At 41.5% G+C, this 26336-nt stretch overlaps 1 protein-coding gene across 1 annotated transcript in view; it reads right to left on the bottom strand.

Annotated features, from left to right (window-relative positions):
* LOC126275143 (nephrin-like) overlaps positions 1-26336 on the bottom strand; it is a 686204-nt gene that overhangs the window by 257814 nt on the left and 402054 nt on the right. Inside the window, exon 6 of the mRNA XM_049977173.1 lies at positions 3463-3614. Coding sequence (XP_049833130.1) covers positions 3463-3614 — 152 coding nt within the window. The remainder of the gene's footprint in view (positions 1-3462; positions 3615-26336) is intronic.

Here is a 26336-nt window from a genome sequence, read left to right as displayed (position 1 = left end):
AACTGATGTACTACTGACACATTAATATTCAAGTCAAAGCTATAAACTTTTTACATTTTATTTTATGCTGTTTTTCAGAGCGTAATTTTGTGTTTGCTTGCATAGTTCTTGTTCCGGCGTTCCAGATGTACTGACAGTTAATTGTCATTTATACACTGAAGCGCCTTCCCAGTTATTCATGATAGGGAATTACAATCAGTTTCATTTGCTAATTGTATGAGTTCTGTACAAATAAATAAACGTTACTGTGAGGCTACGAAAAACTTGCTGCAATTGAAGGTTTCCACTAGTAAATCGCTTCAGTACCAAGAAATTACATACTGCTCCAAATTATTACTTTAGCGTTTGTTAAAGATTTACAACGATTGTTAACCATTTCTCACTTTTGTTTTCTACCGTGTTTTTGTGTTGGCTACGTTCTGCTGCCACACATTTATTTAAGAGATATGTAATTACTGCTGTTCTCATTATCGATTACGCTGCGAAAAGATGTAGGACTGATGGAACTTTAATTTTACACACTAATGCATTTCATTTCGCTGTAGGCTATTCGAAATTTCGTTCTTCCCTTTTTCTTTTCGTACTTCATCATATTTGACTGCACTGCTTCACGTATTGAAACTTCAAGTAAGTGGAGAGAATACGAAGTTATTTGTAAAGAATAACATGCTGTACACTTTTCTTCATCACTTGGTCATCCAAATCGGAAACGAATACTTTAATTACTGGATTGTTACGATTAGACTCGCGCGATCACCGTCAATAAACGTCAATACCCTCTCATGAATCGATTAAAAGGGTACAGTTACATCACCGTCTTCCATATTAGGCGCTCAAGGCTGTCCAATGATCTTAACTGCATTCTTCCATTCATAAAGCTAATGTTGAAATTTATTGAATGACTAGCTTCCCAATCCAGTTAGAGTTAAAACGCTTACAGTAAGCACATACTAAAAACGACAAGTTGTCGTTGTAGAATGAACAGGAAAAACTGTAGGACAAGTTTAACGACTTTGCAATCTAAATAGAGACTCAGACTGAAATTTATTTATCTGCTCTAATAACTGACATATGTCACAATGAGATTAACGAAGAGCAAAGTTCTGTATAATTAAAATTAAATAACAAAATAATGTTATCACTATGGAACTTTCCTAAATCAGTGGCAAACTGCATGGAGCTAGCACAATGAGATATGCTTTTCTGGGTGGCTAACGTTATCAAAGCCAAATTCATAACAAGAAGCCACAAATATAAGCAAAATAACCAATTCAAGTTTCATGGAAAATTAAGCGAGTGACGAGTTGCAGACAATATGGATGGAACTGCTTCAATTTTACTGCTGCCCTTTCCTTAAAAAGCTAGTGTGCTCCGACCAACACCAAACGGAGGCCAACGATGACACCCTCTCTAGCGGACCGGAGCAGAGCACTCTGCCGACGATGTCCCGGAACATAATCCTCCTTACGGAGCCCTTATGTGTCACTATTGAGCGACATCGCAGTGTACGCAGATCAGCGGACCGTTATTTACTCGAATTACATGACATGTGCATGGGCATCTAGTGCCACATACTTCTACAAACCTATCAACAAACTGTCGAATCCCTGGCACGCAGCCGGCCGGAGTGACCGAGCGGTTCTAGGCGCTACTGTCTGGAGACGAGCGACCGTTACTGTCGCAGGTTCGAATCCTGCCACTGGCATTGGTGTGTGTGAAGTCCATAAGTTAGTTACGTTTAATTAGTTCTAAGTTCTAGGCGACTGATGACCTCAGAAATTAAGTCGCATAGTGCTCAGAGCCATTTGAACGCAAAATTCATGACGTATGTCGTTTCAAAGACGAAAAACCACACTATTAAGCATTATAATGTTTTGACTTACCATTGAATGTCTACTGCAAAGCACTGTTCAGATATCGTGTCTATACGCGGAGCGCACGCTGCATGTAGCTGCAGCATTCCGGTGACATACAGGACACATCAAACAGGGCATTCCCTCCCGTGACTATTCGCTGCTTATTTTATAATATCACTGTGGTCTTACGTGACTAAGGGAAGAATGATAATCACAATTTGTGATTACTATTGGTTCACCTGTGTGTTTTGAACTATGATTAAAAGTGTCTTAAAACAGCTAAATTAATTCAGCAACTGAGTCCCATGAGCTATACTGAAGAAACAATGTAGATATGCGGACTAGAATCAAACCAAGAGCCATTAATTAGTGGTGAAGGATTGGTGTACATGTACTATTACAAATCTCCCAATTACAAATTAATTGTCCTATGGACAGATGTAAAAAATTTTGTAAAGGGAGCTCTAAGATAATTAATGACACAGATAGATGTAAAATTTACCACATAAAGGTCTAAGTCATTTTCCTTTCTACATCGACATCTACATACGTGGCTGAATGGTGTGTGGCATAGGGTACCTACTAACAGTACTAGTTATTTCATTTCTGTTCCACTGCCAAATAGAACGATAGAAATATATGTTAGCAACCGTAGAATCTTTCTACAGTCAGTCTAAATTACCTCAATAGCGCTCCTCGAAAGAACCTCACCTTTCCAACAGTGATTGCCATCGTGTTGGAGTAGCTTGGATCAGCAACTTCTGTTAATGAGTAGAACGAAAAACCAGTCCAAGTTACAATTTTTACTTTTTATTCGTTCGGTAATTAGTTCATTGCACATCTGTATAAATGCCATTTTCGACTGTGTTATGACGATTTGAAAATGGGTCTCGGCCCGAAACTACTCATTGAATGAATAGAATGTAAAAATTTGCAGCTTGGCCTAGTTTTTCGTTCTACTGATTCCCATTTGAGTTTCCAAAGCATTTCGGCATTACTTACATGTTACGCAAACCTATCAGTAACAAATGCAGCATACCCTCTCCCTACTGCTTCGATGCCTTCCTTTAATCTGATCTGGGCTAGATAGCAAACATACAGACAGTACTCCACAATAGGTCGCACTAGTGTCCTTCACAGATAAACTAAATGTTCCTATACTTCTCACAATTAACCAAAGTTGATCATCCACCTTCCTTACGTGCTCATTCTATTTCATATTGCTCTGCAACGTTATGCCTATTTAATCAATGTGACTTACGAACAGCTCACTACTAATGATGTACTCGAACACTGGTGTTTATTACTTACATTTTTATACATTTACTGTTATTTGCAATTCATAACACCAACTAGAAATTTTGTCTCAGTCATCTTGTATCCTCCTACAGTCACTCAACAACGACAGCTTCCCACACGCTACAGAGTCATCAGCAAACAGCCGCACACTGGTGCTTATCCTGTCAGCCAGATTGTTCCTTTCTTTTGACTTGGAGTGTCTGAAGGAATTGTTGGTACGGTTTTTGTTGAGGGACAGCCAGGTAACAGACGCCAAGAAGCCACCTGCGTTCGCGCGCCACAGTGGAGCAGCAGACGCGGCACTCACCGTCTGGCGGTCTCCCGACAGCGGCTCGCCGTCGCTGGACCAGGAGATGCGGGCCGGCGGGCGGGAGCCCAGGCTCTCGCAGGCCACCTCGTACGTCTGGCCGGCGCTCAGAGGCCGGTTCTTGCCCAGCAGTCGCGTTGTCACTGGAGCCACTGCGGGAAAACAGCAGTACCCGCGGTCAGTCTTGCACGTTAACATGTTTGTAGAAATTGAGCTCACTGGACAAAACATTAGCCACACACTCAAAAGATAGCACTGGTCGCTTTTGAGTGCTAGAGGTGAGGTAGATCTGTGTGCCAATGGTCAGATGACGTAAGTCGTGGGAATGTGAAATGGTGTGTGTGTGTCCGTCAGTTATGATTAGATTAGATTACTTCTTGTTCCATACATCATGAATACGACACTTCGTAATGATGTGGAACGTGTCAGGTTAATAAAAGCTGTCTATGCAAGATATTACATTACCAACATTATTACATGACACATAATGTTTTAAATTTTTTTGTGGTGTTGGGGAAATTACCCACTTACTACATCCAAAAATTCATCTAATGAATAGAAGGAGTTGCCAATAAAAAATTCTTTTAATTTCCTTTTAAATGCTATATGACTATCTGTCAGACTTTTGATGCTATTATATAAGTGACCAAAGACATTTGTGGCAGCATAATTCACCCCCTTCTGAGCCAAAGTTAGATTTAACCTTGAGTAGTGAAGATCATCCTTTCTCCTAGTGTTGTAGCTATGTACACTGCTATTACATTCGAATTCGTTCGAATTGTTAATAACGAGGCTACTGTGAAGTCTGATTAGACGCTTTTGTGCAATGAACACTGTTTTACTCAGTTATGAGTTGCCACGAATATGATGCCATACGAAAGCAAAGTATGAAAATAGGCGTGGTAAGCTAATTTACTGAGATGTATATCGCCAAAATTGGCAATAACCCTTATAGCATAAGTTGCTGAACTCAAACGTTTCAGCAGATCTTCAGTTTGTTTTTTCCAGTTCAACCCCTCATCACTGTATACACCTAGAAATTTGGAATATTCTACCTTATTTACCGATTTCTGATCGAAGTCTATATTTATTAATGGTGGCATTCCATTTACTGTGTGGAAATGTATGTACTGTGTTTTGTCAAAGTTTAACGAGAGCCCATGTGGTATCACTGTAGTAAGGATAGGTCGCTGTTTGAAAGAACCCGTGACCAACCGTGAATGAGGTTGCCGACTTGTTGGGTGTGTCATGGAGGATTTCGCAATCTGTCTATAAGAAATAATACACCGCTCCGAGGCATGTTACACAAAGTAACAACAGTGGACGTAAACAAGTCCTAACAATCAGGAATTGCTGCTACCAGCGTTTTGCAGGTCTGTCCAATCCAGTATCAGAGCGAGTATTCCGACGGGATCTGCGGGTGGTGGGCCAGTGAAGGAGAGTAATTCGCGGGTGGTGGGCCAGTGAAGAAGAGTAATTCGCAAAAGGTCATTGCAGACGGACGCACATAGTGTTGCACGTTTTCAATGGGCCGTCATGGTACCGGTGCGAGAGCCAGTTTGCAGAGCTAATGAAGAAGGTGTGTGGCTTTGAGCAACCGAGGAGGAGAAGCAGGAGGAGGAATATGTCACGATTTTTGTTGCGACAAACACGCTGTAACCGTTTCTTCAATTTCCTCAGATTCTCAGAATTGACTTCGGAGTTGATGGAGGACATGGAACACAATAACCGTTATAGTGTCTCAGTAGACCCTAACCATGACTTTAACTGCTGAGGTTACTGTCTTAATCTTATTCAAGGAAGAAGATATTATAAGGTGCCACTTCATTGACTGCTATTTCGTTCCACACTCAAATTTGTGACAGCATATTTGATCACCTGTGACAAGGTTTGATACGAAATCGTACCGTCAGCCCCATAGCGGAAAAACCAAGACGGCACGGAATTTCCTTCATGCCTCCCTATCATCTTCAGTTAGGCTTCGAGAAACTCAGCGCGCACATAACTTTTTATAGCCTAACTGGTGGACATGTGTGTTAGCACTGGTAACAAAGATGTCAAGTTGAGCACTAAGTTGCATAATATTCACTGTCGATCACCCAGAATAAGAGTGTCAGCACATCGAAACAATGGAGTCGTCACAGATGTGCTCGGCCGCCTGCTCGTCGCAAATCATACATATTTCCTTCTTTTTGTTTCTCAGACGACAGACTCTTCACCCAGCGACTTACCGAACCTTTAGCCACTGTCCGGAGACCGTAGTCATTCTGTGAACCCTTGAGCATATTTTTCGTGGCCTGATTTTACCTGAAACGAAATGCAATAACTGCTCATTGGATAGAAAGCACCTCATTCGCAGAAGATCTTTTGAAGACTGGCTGACCGCTGCTATCGACCAGGGAGTCACTAGAAAGATACGAGAAGACGCGGGAGTGCTTAAGAATGTCACGAAATAAATTATGGATCTTATCCCTAGCAGAGAGTTAATGTCAAGCGCATGAAACCTTGTTGACGGTACATTTCTTGTGCATGGCACATTACTTTCCAAGATTTACCAATATACATGAGTAATTAACAGAGGCATGGTGGAATTCTGTTAACTACTAAGGCTAATTCTCCGTCAAAACCTAATTTTGAAACAATTTTTAAGACATCCTGGTTTCCAAAAAACTAAATTCTGTGTTAGTCAAGTAAAGATATGTTTCACAGCATTAGTCAGTTTTATATTCGTGGTAGAAATTATTACCTGGTATGCAATGCAGCTATGTGGTGTCTCGAGTGAGGGCCAACTTCCTGCAGACACACGTGTGGCTTTAGAAGGGAAACGCAGGAATAGTGGGGGATATAAAGAGAATCAGTTAACTGGCCTGCACTTTGACGAAACAGCAGCCGTAGATGTGACTGCAGGAAATGTTCGCGACGTTAACGCTAATTAAGTCGAATGAGTTAGTGTGCAAGCCACTAACCTACATGCAGTTGGGGCACATCTGTCGCCGTCATAGACGAACAACACACTGGAGTACGAAAGTTCCCAGTGCTGTAGGGCACATTCCGTATTAAACCAGGGACGTAAAGCAACAGTTCTATATATGATCAAGCTTCTGACAATATACGGTAGTCAAGCTAGTCGTGGCGATGAGTACATTGCTCGAAGTGCAGGGATAAGCGAGACATGAATATAAGCTGAGTCCTGAGTACAGTAACCGTTTGAACCATAGTAGTTGTAGACTACTCAAGTAATTACACTAATTTAACTTCAGTGAACCACCAAGCATACCATTAACCACTAGAAGCTCGCACGTACATCCTCCGACGTGCAAAATAACAGTGTTTGCCTTGTGCAGTTTATTCATGCAAGAGATTCCTGGCCATTTGAAGATGTAGTAGCCGCACTGACGTATGCACTTAAGTATTTCTCATGCTGTTATCTATACGTTCAGAACTCATCATAATTTTTGCGAACCTAAACATTTACTTAAACCAGCATTATTAACCTCATTGCAAATAAATTACGTTTCTCGTGTAGGTAAGGATAAGAGTTATCCGTCTTTCGATTCTAAATGGAACCAAACACGTTTCTTCTATTGGTGTTAGCGTTATCAGTGGTCTAAAAATTAAAAGATAATTATTTAATTATTCATTTTTTAATAATGAGACCAGTAGTGTTCCCTGACAGCACATTTAGATTATCTTCCGATTTACAAGCACTGGATTGCAATTTTTCAGTTTCACTTATGAAGCCTGTTCTTTTAGTGTATATATGTGTAGGCACTAGAAAAACACAATATAAGTTTCCAATAGACTGTATGTCACAATTAGTTGCTCCACTTGTGTCTTCAAAGCAGTCAGTGGGCACAAGAGAAAAACAGGGAAATGATGAAACAGAGTAACAACGTTAAGATATCCTTAATATGCTGTCACTAAATACTGAAAGTACCATAACGAAGAACTTTTAGTTTGTAGATCACGGGTAATTCCTAAAATGAATAGTGAAATATGTTTTACTCAAAATAAAATAAATATTCAGTTCCAAAAGATGGATAATACTTATTGTTTTCTATATGAATAAACTTAATTGAAGTAGCAACCGAGGAAGAACGACACCAATTTGCTTGCTTCTAGGGTTATTCTTCTCTATTCCTGTTCTAGCAAGAAATTTACAAATATTGTTTTCCTTTGAACATATAACAATATTCTACTCCTTCACTGGATACGTGGTTTGGTCTAATTTTGCCCCCGCCTACATTTCGTAAATGATGTCTCAATTTAATTTAGTCATTTATTGAAAAACCTCACTGAGAAGACTAAGACATGCTTTTCCTAAAATATAACTATTTATTGTTCTTCATAACGTTGATTTTCTTTCTGTTGGTACAACTACAATTATTTTGCCTGTTAATTGAAATGAAAATTCTGCTACCAGCTGTAGAAGTCGTCTGCCCTTGATGAAACAGGTCATGAATGCCCTGCAAAGAATCATACCGTCGTGTCCCTCTGTCAATAGAAATGACATGCTTTTGAATCCTGGTACAGAGAAGCGATCATTTCGTGACATTTTATTAGCTCATACGAGTTTAATTTTTTACCAGCTAGGCGTTTCAAGCCCGCTACCGAGAAGCGATCATTTCGTGACATTTTATGAGCTCATGAGAGTTTTAATTTTTATCAGGTCATGGTAATACTTAGTATACCACGTATAGCGTCATTCGGCTTCAGGTTCTTAAAATTACTCCACTCCTATCTTACAATGGGCGTTCAGTGCGTAATACAATACATTTTTTGCACTGCGAATTTGCGTTCAAAAGATGCGGAATTTGCTGTGGGACCTCGTGGAATAGTCCTGCTTCCGCCCCTACAACACGGATCTCTCACCTCCAGCCTTCTAGCTGTTTGGATCAATGAAGGAAGCACTCCGCGGCCAGCAGTACGTGTACGATGGGGAGGTTACTGATGCAGCAAGACGTTGGCTCCCCGACGGCCAGGAGAGTGGTACCGTGCAGGCACGCAGGACCTCCCAGTAAGGCTGCGTAAAGCCGCCGCATCGAACGGAGATTTTTTTAAATACAGGGTTTTCTATCCAAAAGAGTGGGGAATAAAATTGTGTATTGGAAATCTGGGTAAAACTGACCTGCTTTCAGAAAAAAAGTGTTGTATCACTTACTGAATGCCCGTCGTATGTTACGGAATAGCAAATATAAATTTCAGTGGCATATAAAAGCTATTTAACCAGTGTACAGGAAGTGAATTTTTGTTGCGATTTTATAAATTAATTTACAAAGAAAAAAATATAAAAATTTGTTTTAATATAGCTGAAATTGAGTATTTTATTAAATATGGAATAAATAACTTAGAATGTAAAAACTCGTAGAAGCCACCTCGGAGAAAATCTGTTTGCATTCCGCAGAAATGTTGGAATACGTGAGGCAATACTGATCCTACGACTTATCTCAGAAAATAGATAAGGGAAAGGCAAACTTTCATTTCTAGCATTTGTAGACTTAGAGAAAGCTTTTGACAATGTTGACTAGAGTACTCTTTTTCAAATTCTGAAGGTGGCAGTGGTAAAATACAGGGAGCGAAAGGCTACTTACAATTTGTTATAAGAGTCGAGGGGCATGAAATGGAAGCAGTGGTTGGGAAGGGAGTGAGACAAGGTTAGAGCCCGATATTATTCAATCTGTATTTTGAGCAAGAAATAAAGGAAACAAAAGAAATATTCTGAGTAGGAATTAAAATCCATTGAGAAGAAATAAAAACTAAAAGGTTTGAATGTTGAAAATTGAGAGCTACGGACGATGGTTGTAGCTGCCGCTCTTAGATGAAGAGATTGGTTAAGCTGAGGAAGACAGACGGAGGAAAATTAAAAAAAAAAAAACACTCAGAGCTTTGTCAGACTGTACTTAGTTTTATATAAGAAACAAATAGATCCTGAAGAATACAGTCATTAATACTGTGCGTATACTTATATTTCATCTGTGAATCCAAACGCAAAGAAGTGATACAAAAAATGGTTCAAATGGCTCTGAGCACTTCGGGACTTAATATCTGAGATCATCACTCCCCTAGAACTTAGAACCAATTAAACCTAACTGACGTAAGGACATCACACACATCCATGCCCGAGTCAGGATTCGAACCTGCTAATGTAGTGGTCGCACGGTTCCAGACTGAAGCGCCTCGAAGTGATACAGTTTTCTGCGATAGAAGAGAAGAGAAATTGTGGAAAACAAAAGTGGGTAAGTATCAGTCATTTCAGATGAACAAGTTTTGGGTATCACTTCTCAAATTACATTCATAAAGCACGTTATCAAACTTCCCGAATCGGTTATATAAAAAATTGCAATTGTAAAATCTTTCCCCCTGGCGTAAATTTCTGCAGACACCATTGAGTACAGGAGAGACCGACGATATGTAAAGGGGTAACCCCAACAGTAAAGTCTCCTATTTTTTATAAGTATAGAACTCTGTTTGTGTGGCAGTTGGTCACACTGTTATGAAGAGTGTTTCATGCGCTGTGTGTAAACATGCACACGCCGCGCTGAGGCGCTCAGTCTTGGCTTGGCAGCCGTTGAGAATGGAGCTCCCATTGGATGTGGCCGCCAAGTTCGAACTGCGCGCAGTTATGCGGTTTTTGAACGCAAAGGGCACTGCGCCGATTGAAATCCATCGCCAATTTACGGAAGTGTATGGTGAGCCGTGCATGGATGACAAAAATGTTCGTAAGTTATAGAGAGTTTGTAGCTGGTCGGACCGAAATTCACGACGAACAAAGGAGCGGGAAACAAGTTCATGTGGTTCAAGTGGCTCTAAGCACTATGGGACTCAAATGCTGTGGTCATCAGTCCCCTAGAACTTAGAACTACCTAAACCTAACTAACCTAAGGACATCACACACATCCATGCCCGAGGCAGGATTCGAACCTGCGACCGTATCGGTCACGCGGTTCCAGACTGAAGCGCCTAGAACCGCACAGCCACACCGGCCGGCGAGCGGGAAACATTCAATTTCTGAGGAGAAAGTGTTGAAGGTTGAGCAAAGCATTAATTAACGCTGGCAGGTACTGTGAGACTCTGAAAAAACTCAAACGGGAAATTCAAAACCGGAGAAGAGGAATGTTGAGCAAGGGCGTACACATTCTCCATGACAACGCTCGCCCACATAGATCGGCAATCCCTTGCTCTCCTGCAGCAGTTTCAGTGGAACATAATCACCCACCCACCCTATAGTCCTGACTTGGTGCCCAGTGACTATCACCTGATGCCTAGGTTAAAAGAACATTTGACCGGGAAGCGATTCAGCTCCGACGACGAGGTGAAAGAAGAGGTTCATAACTTTCAGAACAGCATGGCGGCGAGCTGGTATGACATGGACATACAAAAACTGCCACAGCGTCTACAAAAATCCATCGGCAGAAATGGTGGCTATGTCGAAAAGCAGCTAAATGTTCAAGTTGTAAACTGATGTCAACCATTGTAGAAATAAACTGTTCTATGTACTTATAAAAAAATAGGAGACCTTACTGTTGGGATTACACTCGTAGTATCAGACACTGAAAATACTTACATTCATCTGAATATTCGAACAGAGATCGACGGAATCAAACAAAATACTATCGAAAAGGATTTAGATATCAAGGGGTCCTCCTCAGACAGAAACCGCCGGTGCCCTGGTTCCGGTGGCCTCCGAAAAAGAAATCTGTCACAGGTGAGATAAATTAAACCTGCCGATAAGATTTTTCTGCATTTACTTTTCATAAAAACTGCCGAAGAAATACGCTCGTCAAATTCTAGTATCGCGCCGCGCAAAAATAAGGAATATGTAGGTTTTCGCATGACACCTCAACCGGTGTCTTCGCCAACTATCATTTACCTTTCAACCTAACATATATAGCTCGGGCTGCCTTAAAGATCAGTATGTCATCACAACTAAGATTTCGTTTCCACAGTCCAAAAAGTAAATTAGAAGCACAATTAATATAGCCATAGTTCTGCACTATCGTCAAAATGCGGCTTCAAACTCCTGTTATCGTTCTTTCCGTGTTTGCGAATTAAGTTGGGGTTTATAAACTCTGCCTTCTGCAGAACGCAATGTATGCCTTTCTACAATTTACCGAAATATGTTTCAACACTTATGTGTCGTCTTTTGTGAGCCTCGTTTCATTTCTGTAAAAGTCTTACACAAAGTTCATTAAAGGTTTTTCTATTTTAAGCCTAAAAATGATAGCATATGAATTTTTTTGTAATTACTCGTCTGAAATAAATTTTAATGTGAAAGTGGATTTCTGCAAGTCACCTTGCATTTATAATTTTTCATTATTTTACAGAATGTCGTCTGGCAAGTATTGGGAATATGTGCTTAGAAACTTATTAATTTTGAGATACTTTTAGAGAGTAGCAGTGGTGTATGTCTTGTACTTAACTTTCCCGCAATGTTGTGCATCATATGTGTGCTTGTTAATATGACTGGAATACCCTTCTTTCACATCTTTTGGACAGCACCGTACAATGTTATAACATGTTTTCATACACAGACCGAAAATATGGATAAACTTGTGTCACCATATACCAGCTAGCTATAAATAGATGAGATGGCTTCCGAGTACTGCAGTGTGTGTCGTGTACGACGCAGGACGCTGAAACGTCGTTACCAAGATCATTAATCGGTGGGCTTGAGGAGTATGCTGTAAAAACTACAGCGAATGGTGATATAGTTCTATTAGCAATTAGAATGCGGTGTGAGTGCAGGAGACAGGAAGGAATGATTAAACACATGACAATAATGGTTCTGGAACGTTATTAGGATTTGGTCGGAAGTTACAACGTGTGTTCAGTATGACCTTCCGACTCGGCAACATTCTGCATCAGTAACACGGCATGGTCGGCAGTTGCTCGCATCATATCCGCAGTATGCAATCATATGCAATGCTTCAGATGAGGAAGGGTCCGGATACTTGTCTGATAAACATGATCTTTCAAATATCCCCACAACCAGAAGTCACATGGATTTAGATCGGAGGATCTGGATGGGCACACACCTTGAAATTGCCTAGAGATGATGTCGTCGTTGCGGAAGGTTTCTCGTAGCAAATCTTTCACCTGGCGCACAACACGTGGCGCTACCTCATCTTGCATGAAAATAGTGGTGTGGGCACAGATGCGTACTTGCAAAGCTGAAATCACATGTTGCACAAGAAGGTCCTTATAACGTTGCGGATGTCAATGTACACCCGACAGGGCCGCGAGGTGTCATCTCCTCGAAGATAAGCAGACCGAGAATGAAGTAGCCTGTTGAACCACACCACACAGTCACGTAAGTTGAATGTAGGGAATGTTCCCGTACAGCATGTAGCGGTGTAAAGCCCCACGTGCGATAGTTCTGACGTTCACGCCATTGTGCACAGTAAAATGTGCCTCGTCCGCCCAGAGCATATTCCACAGCACCATGTCATCAATTCCTATGCGCGCCGAAAAGTGAAGGGCAAAGCCACGGCGTTGAAGCCTAACTTGGGGTTTCATTTGGTGCACAATCTGAATGGTGTAAGGATAACAGCGTAAGATGTGCTCCAAAACTTTTTTGAACAATTGATCACAGGAGAGAGTTTTCATGACACAGCTGGAGCACCGGCTGCAGAATCTGAGGCATGTGCTGCACGATCGGCTGTAGCTACAGCAATTCCATCAGCAACTGCCATCGGAATGGGCCGCCTCCCTCTCTCAATGGCCTCAAATCTGTGGAATATACTCTTTACCCCACCGATTGACAATTCGCCTTTTCGCAGCTGTTTCTGTTGCACGATATTCCAGCAATGCAGAGCTGACACTACTGCAGTTCTGATAAAACAATTTTACCAGAAGTGCACTGTCTAGTTTTTCTATAGCCATTATATCTCATACTGGTAACATCAACTTCCTTAAGCCTTTACACCAACAGACATTTCAGAAATCAACACCCGTCATCAAGCTACAAACAGCCTACTGATGCCAAAACTGGGAACGCTTCACATTCTGACTGCTTACAGCGCCCATTTTCATCCGGTGGTACAAAGGGGACTATTGTTTTTTCAGCATCCTCCGTAAGCAAACTGATAAATGAACATATCTATGACGTTCCAGCGTCATTCGCCGTGTACAGCCCAGACCACACTGCAGCACTCGAAACATCATCAGTTTAGTTACAACTACCTGGTACATAGTTACACCAGTTATTTCTCGTTTTGTTTTTATCTGTTATGACGTCTATTTTGAATGTTTCGTGCAACCACTCTGCCACGGACGAAACATTTGATTTTTGTATGTGAATTTGAGAGGGAGAGAAAGAGAGAGAGAGAGAGAGAGAGAGAGAGAGAGAGAGAGAGAGAGAGGGGGGGGGGAGGGAGAAGGAGACAGAGAGAGAGGGGGAGAGCGAGACACAGAGAGAGATGAGGTCAGGAATGAGCAAACGAGAAGCAAGTCAGCCACGGCAGTAACGTAGTGTGACTCAACGAATATAGTGTGTCTCAACGAATATGGCGACGTAAATTTCCTCCCAAATCTGGTTCTTTTTATGAAAACGTGGCTAACTGGTGAGGATGGAGTGTGAAAGGTGTAAGAGAAACGTATGTAATTACAAACGAAACTACAAGATCCAGCTGTGAAGTACAACAGCACGGGAAACCACTAATACTGTTTTCGAGAAGTGTCTCAAAATCAGAAACTCCCTAAGCAAACACTTCCGACTGCTTCATCTACGTCTACGTCTACATGACTACTCTGTGATTCAAAATGTAGTGCCTAGCAGAGGGTTCACTGAACCAACTTCTAGCTGTTTCTCTTCCGCTCCACTCTTGAACAGCGTGCGGGAAAAACGAATAATATAATTTTTCCATGCGAGCTCTCATTTCTCTTTCTTTATTACTATGATATTTTATCCCTACTTAGATGGGCGCAATTTAATATATTCGCACTTATAGGAGGAAGTTGGTTACTGAAATTTCATGAGAAGATCCTGCCGCAACGAAAATAACTTTTGTTGGATGTAAGGTCCGCCAGTTAAGGCAAACCGTATTTTCAAAGTTTCCAAGCATATTTCATCACCTCTGTGCTATCAGCAGTGGGTTTTGTTTTATTTAATTTTTACACTCTGTTTCCATGGTTTTTCAGGACCACTTGTGTATTATTTATTACAGGTAGCTTGTCATGTTTTTGTGTGGCAAGTCCTTTCTCTTCAGCATCCTGAGTTCCGTGATATCTCAAGAACGCTGTAGCCTTCGAAGAGGTTACAGACAATATTTCCGTCATCTCTGAAGTGGTCATTTCGCGTTTCCTATCTAAAGACTTCAGTGCGGTAGGAATCTCAATCTTGGTGCTTTTCTAGACAAACACGCCGCAACATCGCTGCTTAATTCGGGTGGTCTTTCTCTTGGTGCACTCAGGTTTCTTTGTCTTTCCGCTTCCGTGTTTAACAACGGTTACCAAGAGATATGAAGCTGAGTGCTTATCGTCGAGATATACGCAAAACCTTGGAACACATTCCATTCTCTAAGTTCCACCAAGACCACTACTTGTGAAAGAACTCTATCTGGTTCTGCAGAAGTCAGAAGGGTTCTCAGAGCTCCATGCTGTCAGATAAATACAGCGTAATTCTTCTTCTCTCTCACTCACTCTCTCTCTCTCTCTCTCTCTCTGTCTCTCTCTCTCTCTCTCTCTCTGTCTCTCTCTCTCTCTACATCTGTACATCACATTCTCTACCAATTTGTCTCCCAAGACCTCAGTTTCGATTTGACTCATCTTCCCACCCAAGGCAGTTACGAAAGAAGCTTAAAACCTTAGAAGAATTGTAGATATTTATAGAAGACTAATTTCGGATAGGAGTCAATGTCTAAGTACAAATGTTGCTACATACCGTTGAAAATAACTAATCAGTTTCCGACAGAAGGCAAGAAAGCAACTCAGCTCACTGAGATAATTATCGCTGTGTTCACCGATGCCTATAGCTGCTACGCTAAGCGTACAAGAAAAAAAGAAATAAATAGAAACAGAAATAAGCAAACCATAAAATTCATTCTGTACTCAGTAAACACGCACAAAAAAACTCTCTAAACATGTAAGCTAACATTTAAGCTGACTCTAGACTATAGCAAACATAACAATCATCGGTGCTAGGAGTTCTTCTCTCTAACATTAATGATTATTTGACACATTTATAAATTCGACTCATTCAAATATTACTGACATATAATCAATAAGTCTATACTGTTATACCTATTTCTGATTTAAAACTTTCTCTGACTGCGAATAAAAGTGGTGTCACACTCCACAGATTTAGTCCTTAGCACTCGTTATTAATACAGGGTCTTAGGAAATTCCCGTTACAAACTTTTAAGACTTGTAGAATAGAGTGAGTAAATAATATGTGAACAGGGACCCATGTTTTCTTTCTAGGGCGGTTTCATTTCAGACGTGTCACGCCTCCACGCTGAGGGAAAGAGAAACGTCTCAGACTTGGTACACCAGACATGCTGTAGGGTAGGCGGATGACGTGTACAACTCTGTAGGAACGTTGACGGTTGCCATTTCGAGCTGCTGTTTTAATGTATCAGTAGTGTTTCGACCGTACAGTATGCTGGGGTCTTTCTTGTTTTGAAATAATGTAAACCCATACTATTTGTGTTAACGCAAACAAATGTGCTTCAGTGAGAAGTGGATGTTTCGTTATGTTTCCTTTCTAATTTCTACCTAATAACTGTACTGTGTCACGACTAATTCAATTCGTCAACTGAATTGGGTATGTTAAACATATGAACTGAAACCGTCACAGAACGGAAACCTCCAGCTTCAGTCAGGTTACGTACTATCTCTACACTAAACTTCAAAAAGGTTCAAATGGCCCTGAACACCATGGGGCTTAACATCTATGGTCATCAGTCCCCTATAACTTAGAACTACTTATACCTAACTTACCTAAGAACACCACACAACACCCAGTCATCACGAGGCAGAGAAAATCCCTGACCCCGCCGGGAATCGAACCCGGGAACCCAGGCGTGGGAAGCGAGAACGCTACAGAACGACCAAAAATGGCCTGTAATCTGGCGGAAACTGACTATATTAGTAGTGATTACTAAGATACAGCTATGTGGAGAGTGAAACCATCATTTAGTTTCATGTATCACAAAATTATAGATCGCTGCTTCTTGAAAATAAAAATTTCATATATCAAGTAACTCAGAAGTCATCGGGAAAAGAGATCTAATCCCCTTCAGTGAAACAATAAATGCTAATTGGCTACAGGGTCATATCTTCCTGGTAATTGGTTGTACGTTCGGTACTTTGTAATTCATACGAAAAGGTTTCGTATCGTCATACTGCAGGTTCCTTCGGAAAAATCTCGAATATTTTAGGTGTCACATGCTGTTTTTATGGTTCGTATGTGAATCGTGAGCGTATAAATCTGTATAGGCAGAAATACAGAACAGTCTGGGTAAACGCAAAGCATCTCCCTTTTACAAACATTTTAAAGTAGAAGGTGTGTCTTTCTCCTGGGAATGTGCCGCAGCAATTCATGTGGTAATTTACTGGCAGTTTTTGATGATGGTCCTAAAGGAAAGGTAACTAAGTGCTTCAAATAATAAGGCTATTGTATATCAGATACATTGACCGTAACCAAATTGGACGATACGGCGAGGCGCACGGCGCAGACAATAGAGACGCATAATGGACTTACAGGCCTCCTACCTGTTTGCCATCGTTTCGTTGCCGACAAACGAGTTCCAGGACGTTCATTGTCCAAGCGCCAAAAGGAAGCCGTACTACGCCAGTGGGAAAAGAATAAGCGGAAAAAAAGAGTCTGAGACGAGGAAGGTTAAAGGGAGCGTGGAAGCTCCATTGTGAGAATAGAGGATCTCACCTGAAGGACATCGTTAAAATGTGAGATTCCACATTTTTCTTGTAACAAGCAGTTGCAGTAAAATCGTGCAAGTGTGTAACTCGATAATTTTAAATGCTTACAACCAGTTTATATGATTTATAGGTAGCCAGCGGGGAAGAAATCATAAGCACATAAATTCTGAAGTCCATATATCACAAAAAGAAAATATTTCACTTCAATAACTGTTGTGCATGGTAAATTCATACTGAACGACCGTAGCTGTTACACGTCACATACCCAGGCTCATAATCAAAATGAGTAGCGACAAGTGAATAACAGTGTATAATATTGCCAGAGAATGGATTGGTAGGAAAGCAGTACAAGAGTATAATTACACTAAAGTGAATCAGATCAAAAATTCCTTCGTCATTTGTACACGTAGCAAAGCGCAGAACAGCGCTCAACACTGTGACTTTAAATGCATTTGTTTACTAGCATTGAAACAACGTAAAGATTACATTTTCCGAGCTGCCGAATAGTCTGTGTTATGTCTGGGTCAAAATAACAAACGGAAACTTCCTGGAAGATTAAAATTGCTTTACCTGGGCTCCACTCCGCTTTACAGTTAAAGATTCATTCTGGAAACAAGGTGATTGACAGCTAAATGTTGACACAACAGCTGCCATAGCAACACCGAATCATAGTACGAGCCTTCTTTTCCTTCGCTGCCATATCGTTACTCCACGAGCCGATTACCACAGTTAGCGGTAGACGTTGTTTGTGAGTGGTAATCTAACTTATGATTCGGTATTGTCATAGCTTTCTGCAGCGTTTTCAATTTACGCCGCAGAATGTTTGAAATTAGTAGCGGAAATATACAGAAACGTGATCATTCGTTTATGATATTACAAAGAATTCAGTTATGTAAGTTAACAGAGGATTATATGAATATATTCAGAAAAAAACAACAGAAACATAGCTTCCACAACCATATTATCAGGCGTATTACGGAGAACGGTGAACATATCCTCCTTCCACGCTAAATTGTGCTCGGGCGTCAATTACTTTTTCTGATTTAGACATAAATACTAATTTCTATGCTGCACAGTTTTGATGAAACTCATTTTCCATACATACCATCATGAAATGCTACTAAAATCTCTGTACTGTTATTGTTTTCGAATATTTATACCACCACCTGGCAGACTTTAATCTAACCTAAAAATCACCCTATTCTGTAAAAACTTGATTTTTCTTATGTGACTTAGAGTTTACCTGCTTTAACACAAATCCCGCAGATAAGAATTGAAAACACTGATTAATTTAAAGACATGTTTTTTAACGTTGACGAAAGCTTGTGAAGAGTTTGAAGTTGCTACGTTTTTATCGTCGTAAACATTAACTTCTATTGTCTAGCAAAAGAAAATGAGCACCCTATATTCACTGACAACCAAACAGATTAAATGCATTCACTATAGATGTTGAGAAGAGGAACGAAATAAATAAGCGATAGGAAGACAGAGACGACTCAGATAAATGCTAAAAAATGTTCGCTTCATCCTCCTTCCCCTAACGCACCACGAAAAGCGTGCTTGATTAGTAAATTAACACCAGTTAGAGCTTACCCCCCTCGCTGCTTCACAGCTAATACACTTCAGTGCCACGTCATGGCTCGCACCTGTAGTTCGGGCGTACATCACTTCATTGCGCCTCTGACGACAAAGTAAACCAGGTGGAAGTCGAGGCCGCTTGCCAAAATGAGGCACGTTTGACGCTGCTATGGACTATGTGTAACTTGATGGAAACCAACCAAGCCCTTGTTTCACGGAGGCCACTATTAACCGCAGATGACAGTTTGCAATCCCTACCGTGTAAGCATCACAGTAAGCCTACAGCTTTATCTAGCCACTACTGTATAAAAGCAGAGTTTCCCTAACTTGAATCACTTTTGCTGAATAGGAATTTGCGCTTGATGGTATCTGCGGTATTCACGTGTCTGAACGTATCTGCGAGTAAACAGTAATACCATTTTATAGAGTGTATATAGGAAGAAATGATCATCACGATAAAATAAGAGAAATCAGGGCTCTCACAGCAAAATTTAAGTGCTCGTTTTTCCCGCGCACTGTTCGAGAGTGGAACGATAGAGAGACAGCTTGAAGGTGGTTCATTGAACCCTCTGCCAGGCAATTAATTGTGAATAGCAGAGTAATTTCGTAGATGCAGATGCAGAATATGCTCTTGAGTCTAACGCGTAACGGTATACGGTTTTGGAATCACCTTCGTTGTAAGATTTATCTGCTGCGGGCCTATGGCCGAATATATGTTCTTTATATCTGAAGTACCTAATGAGAAATGACGGAAAAATTAAGCCGATAATATAAATACGTCTGGTCTAAAATATTTATTAGTATTGATGCATCATAGCGAAGGGTTTTCATTTCTACAATCTGATAAATTGAATGAATCATCATACAGAATAAAGTGTTAATAAATTACATAACTGCAGCAGAATTGAAATCAGTTGCCTAAATATCTCTGTTGGGAGTATGTTATACTACTTGAAGATACTTATACGCAAAGTAATTACACAAATATTAATTAGTTACAACTGAACATAGCACTGTTATTAACAAATCAGCTGCGACCTCGTGGTCTGGAGAACAGATTTTTCCTATTCGTAATCTGTCGCTACAAACCACGGAAACCCATTTAACAAATAATTAAGTGCATCCAAGCAAGTTGTTCATGAATGATGGCCCCCGAGCGGAAGAGCTCTTTGTCAAGAGCCAAAACCAAGTCTTTTAATCAATGAAATAAATATGTTTCGTTAATAGGCTGATGAACTTTTCAAGAGATTTAAAGAACTCCTTAACACACCTATCGGTGACGTTAACCATTCACAGAGAGTGGCCGCGAAATGAAGACTGTCTTGCTCGACAGAGTAGTTATCCCTTCACTGCTACGCGAGCACTGCATATTGCAGTGAAAACATGTCCTCTCCTCGGAAGGAGAGGCCGGAAATGTCACCAATCTCATTACTAAGATTAAATTTAAATACGTTAAACGATTATCCGTTACAATAGTACATACGACGAACATTCACAAGAAATGCCGAGTAGTTATTTAGTGCGCCAACAATCAAGCTTGCTTCGGCTGGTGACGTCTACAAACATTCTCGTAGGTTAAAACGTTAAGCTAGCCAGAACTCAGATCAGCACACTTACCAGTCGTCAATAATATTCTTGCCAGATGGATAGACTTTATTAACCACTCACCTTAGCTTCAAAATATTAGTTAACTGTGGTTACATGTCTATATAAAACGACTTGTCCAAAACATGGAGCCACATAACTTTCAATTCAAAGTTCAGTATTGTAGCATTGAACTTCCTACAGTTCACAGTTGAGATCTCTTTCAGTTGTGAGGTAGTTTAAAATTTCTGCACAATCCATGCCTGGTGCTACGAAAACTCCTGTAGAGACTCATCATAGATCACCACCAACGAGCCGGCCGCGGTGGTCTTGCGGTTCTAGGCGCTCAGTCCGGAACCGCGCGACTGCTACGGTCGCAGGTTTGAATCCTGCCTCGGGTATGGACGTGTATGATGTTCTTCGGTTAGTTAGGTTTAATTAGTTCTAAGTTCTAGGCGACTGATGACCACTGATGTTAAGTCGCATAGTGCTCAGAGCCATTTCAGCCATTTGAACCACCAACGATGTTGTATCAAGTTTTGGATGTGAACTTCACTAGATCACCTAACATTAATCTCCCATTGGCCATTAAAAAAAATAATAAAAAAAACAATAGTCCAAAATTTTTTTCTATATAATTTGCGCTTGGAAGTACATATTACTTTTCCACATAGTCGCCACCCAAATTCGAGCATTTACCACACCTTGAGACAGCTTGTTTATCCCATTATCGGAGAATGGCGCCAATTGCTGCCTCAGCAGGTTGTTGACAACATCGTTGAACTCATTATCGAACGTGAAGAACGTCCTTCACCTAGGGCGTGGGTGACGAAGACTTCGTCTCGCAGCCGTGTCCTCGTCCTTGTGCCAAAGAGCTCAACGAGACTGAATATTTTCCCCACTTGCTTGCCACATAATCATGACTTATTTAGTTTGATAATCAAAAAAGGCATTCATTCACATATTCAGATAGAAATATTTTATCATGTTTGGAAACTCATTATGGAGAGGCGGAGACTCTCCCTAATGACAACAGTGTTGATGTCTTGAACAGTTTTAACATTAAAGAACGTACCTTTAAAACGGAAATTACATTTCAGATCAACCTGTTATATCTGTATATGCACAGGGACAGACGGTCTCGAAAACAATTCGGAAACACATTGCTAGTGTCCTCAAAAGACGTTTAGAAAACTATCCTTGTATTTGTTTTCAAGAACACAATGTATTCTTCATACGTAACACTTCCTGTAACTCCTATGACCTTAGGGAACTAGAATGTGGTTTATGACATTTTTTACCTCTACAATGCGATTTTCTTTTTAAATGCATCCACATCAAATCACACAATAATTTTTTTCTGAACCTGCAGTGTCTTACTGTCTGTGGGTGATATGTAGTAAAGTCCACTTAACATACAAGGTCTCCAGTCCATTCGAGGTGCTCTAATTTTCGTTTCTGCAATCTGTTTCTTTCATAATTCAATAATAGCATATTTTAAATCCAAGAACATCTCGAGGTACGCCCCTTGACTTAACTAACATAATTCGAAGTCTCCATACACTTCGTTCAGTTCTATCAAAAACTGTTGTATCCGTCAGTGAATATTGCGTGCTACTTCAGAAACTGAACTCAGTTTCTTCACGTGGTAAATGCCTGCATTTTTAAAACAAATTGTTTCTCGATGTACAGAAAAGTGAACTCTGTCCTTTGACCGCTGTTCTTTTTTCTTCTTTCAGTGTCTACATCTACATCTACATTTATACTCCGCAAGCCACCGAACGGTGTGTGGCGGAGGCAACTTTACGTACCACTGTCATTATTACCTCCGTTTCCGGATCCACTCGCGTATGGTTCGCGGGAAGAACGACTGCCGGAAAGCCTCCGTGCGCGCTCGAATCTCTCTAATTTTACATTCGTGATCTCTTCGGGAGGTATAACTAGGGGGAAGCAGTTTATTCGAAACCTCTTCCAGAAACGCACCCTCTCCAAACCTGGACAGCAAGCTACACCGCGATGCATAGCGTCTCTCTTGAAGAGTCGGCCACTTGAGTTTGCTATCACGCCTACCAAATAACCCTGGGACGAAACGCGCCGCTCTTCTTTGGATCTTCTCTATCTCCTCTGTCAACCCGATCTGGTACGGATCCCACACTGTTGAGCAATACTCAAGTACAGGCCGAACGAGTGTTTTGTAAGCCACTTCCTTTGTTGGTGGACAACATTTTCTAATGATTCTCCCGATGAATCTCAACCTGGCACCCGCCTTACCAACAATCCATTTTATATGATCATTCCACTTCAGATCGTTCCGTACGCATACTCCCAGATATTATACAGAAGTAACTACTACCAGTGTTTGTTCCGCTATCATAAAATCATACAATAAAGGATCCTTCTTTCTATGTATTCGCAATACATTACATTTTTCTATGTTAAGGGTCAGTAACTACTCCCTACACCAAGTGCCTATCCGCTGCACATCTTCCTGCATTTCGCTGCAATTTTCTAAGGCTGCAACGTCTCTGTATACTACAGTATCATCCGACACTCTCTGCTAGGTCATTTATATATATTGTGAAAAGCAATGGTCCCATAACACTCCCCTGTGGTATTCCAGAGGTTACTCTGATGTCTGTAGACGCCTTTCCATTGAGAACAACATGCTGTGTTCTATTTGCTAAAAACTCTTCAATCCAGCAACACAGCTGGTCTGATATTCCGTAGGCTCTTACTTTGTTTATCAGGCGATTGTATCGAAGGCCTTCCGGAAGTCAATGAAAATGGCATCTACCTGGAAGCCGGTATCTACTACTTTCTGGGTCTCATGAACAAATAAAGTGAGTTGGATCTCACACGATCGCTGTTTCCGGAATCCATGTTGATTCCTACAGAGTAGATTCTGGGTTTCCAGAAATGGCATGATACGCGAGCAAAAAACATGTTCTAAAATTCTACAAGAAATCAATGTTAGAGATATAGGCTTATAGTTTTGCGCATCTGCTCGACGGCCCTTCTTGAAAATTGGGACAACCTGTGCTCTTTTCCAATCATTTGGAACCTTCCGTTCCTCTAGAGACCGGCTGTTAGAAGGGGGGGGGGGGGGGGGCAAGTTCTTTCGCGAAACTGTGTACAATCGAACTGGTATCCCGTCAGGTCCAGTGGACTTCTGTTGAGTGATTTCAGTAGCTTTTCCATTCATTCGACTCTTAATTCGATGTCAGCCATTTTTTCGTTCGTGTGAGGATTTAGTGAAGGAACTGCAGTGCGGTCTTCCTCTGTGAAACAGCTTTGGAAAAAAAGTATTAGTATTTACACGTGTCATCATCCGTTTCAATACCATCATCATCCCAGAGTGTCTGGATATGCTTTTTCGATCCACTTACTGATTTAACGTACGACCAGAACTTCCTAGGATTTTCTGTCAAGCCGGTACATAGAATTTTACTTTCGGATTCACTGAACGCTTCGCGCATAGCCCTCCTTACGCAAACTTCGACATCGTTTAGATTCTGTTTATCTGAGAGGTTTTGTATGCCTTTAACCTTGCAGTGAAGCTCTCTTCCATAAACACTCAACATTGTCAGCGTCGGAACAGAAATTTTCGTTTTGATCTGTTAGGTAGTCTGAAATTTGACTCCTATTACTCTTGCTAAACAGATAAACCTTACTCGCTTTTTTTTATTTTCCTATTTACTTCCATATTGAGGGATGCTGCAAGGGCCTTCTGATCACTGATACCCTGTACTGCGCTTACAGAGTCGAAAAGTTCGGGTCTGTTTGTTATCAGTAGGTCCAAGATGTTATCTCCACGAGTCAGTTCTCTGTTTAATTGCTCGCAGTAATTTTCGGATAGTTCACTCAGTATAATGTCACTCGATGCTCTGTTCCTATCACCCGTCCTAAACATCTGAGTATCCCAGTCTATATCTAGTAAATTGAAATCTCCACCCAAGACATGCATCCACCCACATGCTGAGGAAATTTATGTGAAATGTAGTCCAGATTTTCTCTCAGTTGTCCTGCCACAAACACTGCTGAGTCGGGGGGTTGGTAGAACAGCCAATTGTTAACTTAGCACGGTTGTTGAGTACAACCTCGACCCATAATAATTCACAGGAACTATCGACTTCTATTTCACAACAGGATAAACTACTACTAACAGCGACAAACACGCCACCACCGGTTGCATGCAATCTATCCTTTCTAGGCACCGTCTGTGCCTTTGTAAAATTTTCGGCAGAATTTATCTCTGGCTTCAGTAAGCTTTCCGTACCTATAACGATTTCAGCTTTGGTGTTTTCTTCCAGCGCTTGAAGTTCCGATACTAACGCAGCTTCGACTGTTTACAATTACAATACCGATTTCTGCTTGGTCCCCGCATGTCCTAACTTTGCCCCGCACCCTTTGAGGCTGTTGCCCTTTTTGTACTTTCCCAAGGCCATCTAACCTAAAAAAAAAAAACGCCCAGTCCACGCCACACAGCATCTGTTACCCGTGTAGCCGCCTGCTGTGTGTAGTGGACTCCTGACCTATCCAGCGGAACCCGAAACTCTACCACCCTATGGCGCAAGTCGAGAAATCTGCAGCCCACACGATCGGAGAACCACCTAAGCCTCTGATTCAGACCGTCCACTCGGCTCTGTACCAAAGGTGCGCAGTCAGTCCTGTCGACGATGCTGCAGATGGTGAGCTCTGCTCTCACCCGCTAGCGAGACTGGCAGTCTTCATTATATCAGATAGCCGCCGGAAGCCAAAGAGAATTTCCTCCGATCTACAGCGACTCACATCATTGGTGCCGACATGAGCGACCACCTGCAGATGGGTGCACCCTGTGCCCTTCATGGCATGCGGAAGGACCCTTTCCACATCTGGAATGACTCCCCCGAGGATGCACACGGAGTGCACATTGGTTTTCTTCCCCTGCCTTACAGCCATATCCCTACGGGGCCCCATTACGCGCCTAACGTTGGAGCTCCCAACTACCAGTAAGCCCACCCTCTGCAACCGCCCGGATCTTGCAGACTGAGGGGCAGCCTCTGGAACAGGACAAGCAGCCATGTCAGGCCGAAGATCAGTATAAGCCGGAAACAGAGTCTGAAACTGGTTCGTCAGATAAACTGGAGAGGCCTTCCGTTCAGCCCTCCGGAATGTCATTCGCCCCCAGCCACACCTCGAGACGAACTTCCACTCTACCACAGGTGAGGGGTGAGCCTCAATTGGGCAGCATCCCGGGCAGCCACAGCCGATCGGGGGATGCATGGGACGAGCTGGCCGTCCCCGACAAACCCCAGAGATGCCCACTGGCAACAGCCTCAAGCTGTGTGATCGAAGCCAACACTGCCTGAAGCTGGGAGCGAAGGGATGCCAACTCAGCCTGCAATCCGAACACAGCAGTCGAAGTCCCTATCCATGCAAGATACTGTTGTGCAAAGAACGTCTGAACTAATCTACACAAAATTTAAAAGGTTTTTAAAATACAAGATTGCCTAGTAAATGCAGTAATGCTGCTACTTGAGCACTGCTGACACACTGCTCGGCGGCAGAAGGAGACTATGCGATTTTACACTATTCAGGTACTAAAATGCGATGCTACAACTCTCAAATACTATAATACGCCAGAAATTTATGAATTAAACAATACAAGTACCCAAAAACACGCAAAGAAATTAAGAATTAAACTATGTAACAAATAAATGAGCTAAGAGTATACAACTTGCTGCCGGCAGCTGCTTATCCAGCGGTGGCAGGGAGACTTTTCGATTCTTTCTGCATGGTCCTGTAATATCGTTGCACAAAACGTTTGCAAACACGTCGATTATACAACTGCATAT

The sequence above is a fragment of the Schistocerca gregaria genome, chromosome 1 (genome assembly GCF_023897955.1).
Source record: "Schistocerca gregaria isolate iqSchGreg1 chromosome 1, iqSchGreg1.2, whole genome shotgun sequence".
NCBI lineage: Eukaryota > Metazoa > Arthropoda > Insecta > Orthoptera > Acrididae > Schistocerca > Schistocerca gregaria.
Note: the sequence above shows the minus strand (reverse complement) of the source record. Positions and strands in the feature narration are given on the sequence as shown.